Raw genomic sequence first — 6,476 nt, forward strand, 5'->3', positions numbered from 1 at the left:
TCTGCAGAGGAGCCCAAGACATCAGTTGACAACTTGAGCCACAACCAGCCCTCATAAATGAATTAAGCTTTAACTCAGGGGCCCACAGTGATAAACATGAGCAGGATTTACTTTTCCTTGTCATTCTCTCCACTAGAATGTTCACCTCATTATCAGATATCTTTGCTCTATTCACTTGTGGAAGCCAAATGCCTAGAACATTACCTGGCTTGTAAGAGTGCTTCAGTAACTGTTGAGTTAATGAAAACATTTAATTGAGCATACCAGGGAAAATTTCCTGTTGACCCTGTAGTGGAAAGGGTTCAGCTACTCCCTGCCATCTCAACTTCCACTACAAAAATGAATAAGTAAGTAAATATTGTGAACAAGGGGATTAAATGTTGTTTAATAAATTTTCGAACCTATACTTAGAGAAATTGAAATATTAGATTTCTAGGTTTCAAAAAATAAGTAAAAAATGCTTAGTACAGTGTATTTATAATCTCAAATATCTATGTTTTAGAGGTAGGAAATTATGCATGCTTAATCAAAATAAACAATGAATCTTTAAGAATATATGCTAATATTTTGTATTCTTTTACAATTTTGAGCTGTAATATAACAGCTCTTTTTGGGGAAATCAGGAGTTAATGTCATTTACAGTTGGACAGTATTTTCTTAAATCTTTACTTAAATTTTTCACACCTCTGTGTCTTTGATCTTTGCCATAAAGTAAATATTTACTTAGATGCATGCACAAATGCAGATATAAATGATTAACTTATGGTACATTGATATTTTACTCACCAGGTCTAAATTTCTCTTACTGCAATCATATTGCCCTTCTGTCTTTCCAATAAATTATTTGCTCTATTATCATCATTTCAGATCCATTTAGTACTGGATTCCTGATTTTGGCAAAATTGCTGGCCCACTATATTTTTTAATTAAATTCTTATTACTAGAACAGTTCAGTAATTTTTATGGGCTCATCTATAATAGCATTTCAAATACTCATCAATTCCTCTTTTTTCTGTTATGTGTACATTTTTATGGAGTTCATATTGTCTACATGCCTATATTTCCTCTCTATTGAAAAAAATCCATCATTTACTTTTATTCCCTAGGTACCTTCCGCCACCCTGTTCACACTGCCATGAGGCATCGAAACTTTCTTCAATCGTGTTTTATGGCTTTGCACAGTCAGCCATTTAGGACCTGGAATTAATTCCGTGATCACAGTTATTACACTGCATGTCCTTCGCCACCTAGTGGTTTGAGGGTTTTGGAAAAAAGGGTTGAAGAGATGGAGGAGTAAGGGGCGGGGAAAAGGGATAGAAACAGGAAATGAGATGTGTTACATACAGGTACACCTCCACACAAGGAAGGTAAAGATTATGTACTGCAAACATATACCACAAAATGGGAATGAGAAATGGATGGAAAGAGAGGGGAAGGAAAACTACAAAAAGGGAAATTATGGTGTGCTACGTACAGGTACCAGGTCCTGACAAGGAGCTCCCGATCTTATGTGCTGCAGAAGCGTATTAATAAAACATTTCCCTGAATATAAAAATATCTAGAATTGAGTCCAGACGGAAATGTAGCAGTGAGCTTAATTCTTAAAAATAGAGAAAATCTGTCATATAACGTGCACAGCTACTTGCCAAGGGAAATCTGTTTCTCCCCTTCTGGTTCCAAAGATACCTTGTAAACTATTTGCAATTACAATACCAATTTATTTTAAGAAAACAGGACTCTAATTATGGTGAAAAAAATGACAGTATATAAAGGCAGTGTACTGCAATTCATGGCTGAGGACCCTAGAGAGCCAGGTACACCACACCAACTTCCTCGGGACAGTAGAGCAGGTGGCCCGTGACCCTGCTGCCATTGCAGCTGGCCTCTGGGCCCTCTGCACACCCTGAGCTGCCTGGGAACACTCTCCCAGAAGGCCCATAAGCTGCTGACACCGCGGTTCCTCTCTGTGCCCACCCTGCATGTGCCTTGAGCTGCCTGGGGACACTGGACCAGGCGTTCCAGGAAATGCTAAATCTCCGATTTATGTCGGGGCTCTGCAGGAGCCCTGAGCTGCCAGGTGATCCGTGATCATGCTGCCTGTTCAGCCCACATCTGGGTCCTCAAATAAAATTGCTTTAGTGTTTAAAAAATATCTTGGCATCTTGTGTTGTATCATTTCTCGAGTCTTTTCACAAGTGTTCCAACTGAACATGAAACAAATATAAATATCTCCATAAAAAAGTTCTTTTCACAAAAGCAATCAAAATTTGTGTCTTATTTCCACTTATCACTGTCCCTACTAGGGGAATTTGATTACACAGAAACAGCCTCATAGTCGGTGGTGTAAATCAGGTAAATGTTCTCCACCATTTGTAAAATTCCTCCTCTTCTGTCCTATGTAAAATTGTATATTATCATTTAAAGTCAAAGTGCATCAGTTCATTGTGGGGACCTTTCTTACTGTTCCTGTTAGAGTAGAAAAGGAGATCAGTGATAAAAGCCTTTTTAGGATTCTTGTATTAGTACAATACATAGACTTTGCAATATAGTCTCCTTGTCATTGCAGCAATCCTTGAAACAAGGACATCACAAACATTCATGATCACAGGCAGGCCAGGTGAAAGAGCTGGGGACCAAGGAGCCGCCCTCCCCAGAGTCTGCACCATACAGTTTCCACTATAGCACGGGTCCCCACACTCTGCTCCTTTTGATCAGGGGACTCTCAAAAAGAAATCTCTCCAGTAATGCTCCCTTCATTCCATTTGCTCTGATCACTTATGCAGGAGGAGGGAGACTGTGAATTTAGGAAAAGGCCTCTTTAATTCCATTTTGCAGGGAGTTTTCACAGAAATGCCAGATTCAACTTTTAAAAGCCCCTAAATTAAATAAACTATCAAAGTTCTAACTATAAATTAAATAAATAAAGATTGATCCAGTCCATGAGGTGATCTAACTGTTTTTTCAGAAATCTGAATCTCTTTTCTCTTCTACTGAAACCTGAGATATTCTCCTGCTCCTAATAAACCCATAAACTGACTCATTTGCTTAGATCGGTCTAAGCACACTAATCCTGAAAGTGAAGTCAGTTTTCTCGGCATGGCTTTGGTGTCATGGATTCTGCAAAGCACCAGAGCACCTCTCACAAATCCTCGCATGCCTGAGTCTGCCCGCCCATACTACTAAGGGATACCCAGCACTGACCTCAGCTCCCTGAATTGACCACTCTGTAAATAAATTCCATAGGATCTCAGCTGACAGAGCAGGGTGGTGAGGAGAATTCTCACAGTATGTACAAGCTCAGCTGGGTCCCTTCTCTGCATTTCAGTGATACAATCACTGAGGAAGACCGAAAGACTGCATAGGGGTTTGGATTATTTTCCTCACTTATGAACAAACCGTCTCATTTCAAAATGTCATGATATTTATTTTCAATAGTTCAAATGGTATAAAGAATTGCTTTAGTGTATGAACAAGTCTAAAGTACTATGAATAGTTTTGTGCGTTTGAGCGTCTCTAAATGGTATATTGCTCTGAAGTTCCACGATGATGCATTAGCATTAATACATAAGCAGGTAAGTAGATGGAGAGAAAATCCAGTACATAAGTAGGAACCTTGATTTTTTTTCAGAATGAAAATATTCTGTTTCTTCTATACTGTATTGCATTGCATTACCAGATAAATTTCAGGGTTAAACCTTGATCTAGTTCTAGCCATTGACATTTAGGAAAGGTAAACTCCAGTCATTAAGGTTGCTGAGCATGCAGAGAAGCAAATGTGGGTGATTAGAGGCTAGCTCTGAGAAAATACACAGAGTACATTCAAGGCACCACTTGGCCTGAGACATCATAGAACAGCAGCTGCGGATGTAGAATCTCCATCACTAGCATCACCATCTCCACCTACATAATTACTGTCATGGGTACTAAGATACTTGTGTTCCACTCTGATTTGACCGTGGTACAGATTTCAAATTGTTTTTATAAATTATGCCTATTTGGTTCTCAAAAGAGATTTTCCAGGTCACTAAAGTAGATATTATTATTAACATTGCTATCATTTTCCTGAACCTCTGGGTCCCTACAGAGAATTTTAAAAAAGAAATGGGTTGCAAAAATTAAGCACACAAACACAAATTAAATTTAAATACAAACTGTCAGAGCTACTATTCATGTGTTTACCTGCATCCTATCCAGTGTACACATTTAAATTTTAAAAATTATGTGACCGCTTCATACAAGGGTAATTTGAACCAGTCTGAGTTTTCTTTTACCGTAAGTCCTATTGTAGATTTTCATAGTGAAATAATATTTATAATTTCCATGTATTTGACAATAATGAGATGGAACCAGGGAAGATAAAGTAGGAAGCAGAAGACAGGAGTAAGATTACTAAGGTCCAGAGAACCACACATTACTCATGGAAAAAACTAAACAGGCAAAAAAAAAAAAAAATGCAAGAAAGAAAAAATGCATCTGTGACTTTATTGTGAATTTGGACTCTAAACATAGAGTTTGTTCTGCAAGTTTCCCCTGCATCCATGGAACGCACATGCAGGGGAACGTGCCCTCATTGCTTCCACTGACACCAGCTGTGTCCCATGCAGTGAACACTCTCAGGATTGGCTCCAAAATCAGTCCTGTGGTCTGACCTCATAGCTGCAGATGTCTGTTGCACAGTTGAATGCAAAGTATAGCAATTTTTTCTCCAATTCAACTTCCAGTCTGTTTCTGAAACTATGTTCTCTTAAGCGCATGCCAGAATTTCTATTCCCATATAGTAAATAAAAGATAAAATTAGAATCAGTGCCTCTTAATACCTCTGCACATTGTAAAAGTAATTGCCTGTATTACTTGTTATTCTGATCTGCTTTTAAGTTGTTGAACAGAACACTCCATACACAAAACTTACATCACAGAGGTTTAATCTTGCATTGCATTCATTTGCTGGGGGCTGGCTTCCGGAACATCACAACAGCAGGGCTGGGAGAAGCAAGGCTGCTCAGTGGGCAGTGGGCAGGAGCCTGAGTCAGAAAGAGTGTAAGCAGGAGACACAGCCGTGAGGACACACAACCCACCCAGCTCCAGCCTGACACCTGCTCCTGAGGACACTATTAGCTTGACCACCTGTGCATTCATCTGCTGAGCTCTCATCACTCTCAAGATATAGACTCCTTTCACAGAGTCCTTTGCTAAAGTCTCACTCAAAGTTAAACTGAACAGTTGCCGCTGGCCTGCAGTCACTAATGAACAATGTAATTTCTCCAAACAACTTTTGTGAGTATCATCCTAACAATGCAGCCATTACCTGCTCATTCCCACACTGGGCATTTCAGGGACCTCCAAGGAGACTTAGCAGCACCAGGACTCTGACTTCTGTAGCTGCACAATGAGTCTAAGGAGGGGCTGTGCCTGGGGAACATCCCTGAGACCCAGACAGGAGGGAACAGTCCCTGGGGACAGGCTGTGGCCTGTGGCCAAGGTGAGGACAGAGTCCTGTGGGAGTCTTTCATATCTTTAATTATTGCATTCAAAGCTTTAACCCATTTTCATATAATTTAATATATATATCTGGAATGGCTCAAGTTTGTTTCATGGTAATACGCAACTTCTCTAGACCTTTTCTTAAAAACACTATACTTTTCCTACTGAACGGTGTTAGAATCATTGTGGAAAATAATAAGACCATGCAATGGATTTTTCTGGGCTCCAGTCTCTATTCAATTGGACCCTGCGACTCACTTTAACTACCACAGTCTTGATTATCATTGCTTTAGCAGTAATTAGGAAAGAGAAACTGTAAAGTCCCCACTTTAGTCATTTCAAAGATAGATTTTATGCTTTTTGGCCCTTGCTTTGAACACTGGCCAGAGCACAGCCTAGTGCACTCAGAACACGAGTTCAGCTCTCCATTAAGGCAAAGGACACTTTAGTGACAGTGGAGACATTAGATCCGTGATGTAATGTGGGTAGCAGGTGGAGCAGAGAGGATTTCTATGGGGAAAGACACTTCAGAGTCCACCTCCTCAGCGTACACTGCAATATCATTTCTTGCTGCAGGAATCAAGACAGGAAATCATACAGACTTGTGTTAATGACACTGAAGACCTGGGGTCAGAGTCCCAGGGAAGCCTCAGCCTGAGAGGACCCTGTCTGACCCCACGTGGGCGACCACAGACAGAAGCCACGTCAGGACCTCACTGTTTTCTGAGAGGAACCCAGTGAGCACTCACAGCCTCCCCACCCTGACCCACCAGAGAACGTGGCAGCCTGCAGACCCCATGCCAGGTAGTCATGATGGACATGCACCTGCCCCAAAGGTGCCAACACACCAGGCATGGCCGTGTTGCTAAATGTTTGGTTCATTCTAAAAAAAGAGAGAAGAGACAGGAAGTTGGTGATCATTTTGGGGATGATGTTGGAAATGTGCAAGATATCCATGAAGGAGAGATGGCTGAGCAGGAAGTACATCGGGGAGT

The 6,476-nt window shown here is 40.6% G+C and overlaps 1 protein-coding gene across 1 annotated transcript in view; it reads right to left on the reverse strand.

Annotated features, from left to right (window-relative positions):
• LOC102014632 (olfactory receptor 2AJ1-like) overlaps positions 1-6,476 on the reverse strand; it is an 11,483-nt gene that overhangs the window by 1,931 nt on the left and 3,076 nt on the right. Inside the window, exons 2-3 of the mRNA XM_005415007.2 lie at positions 6,252-6,476; positions 1,111-1,197 (exon numbers count right to left, since the gene is read on the reverse strand). Of these exons, the coding sequence (XP_005415064.2) occupies positions 1,111-1,197; positions 6,252-6,476 (312 nt within the window). The remainder of the gene's footprint in view (positions 1-1,110; positions 1,198-6,251) is intronic.

Source organism: Chinchilla lanigera, unplaced genomic scaffold, assembly GCF_000276665.1.
Source record: "Chinchilla lanigera isolate Chin_1 unplaced genomic scaffold, ChiLan1.0 scaffold00218, whole genome shotgun sequence".
NCBI lineage: Eukaryota > Metazoa > Chordata > Mammalia > Rodentia > Chinchillidae > Chinchilla > Chinchilla lanigera.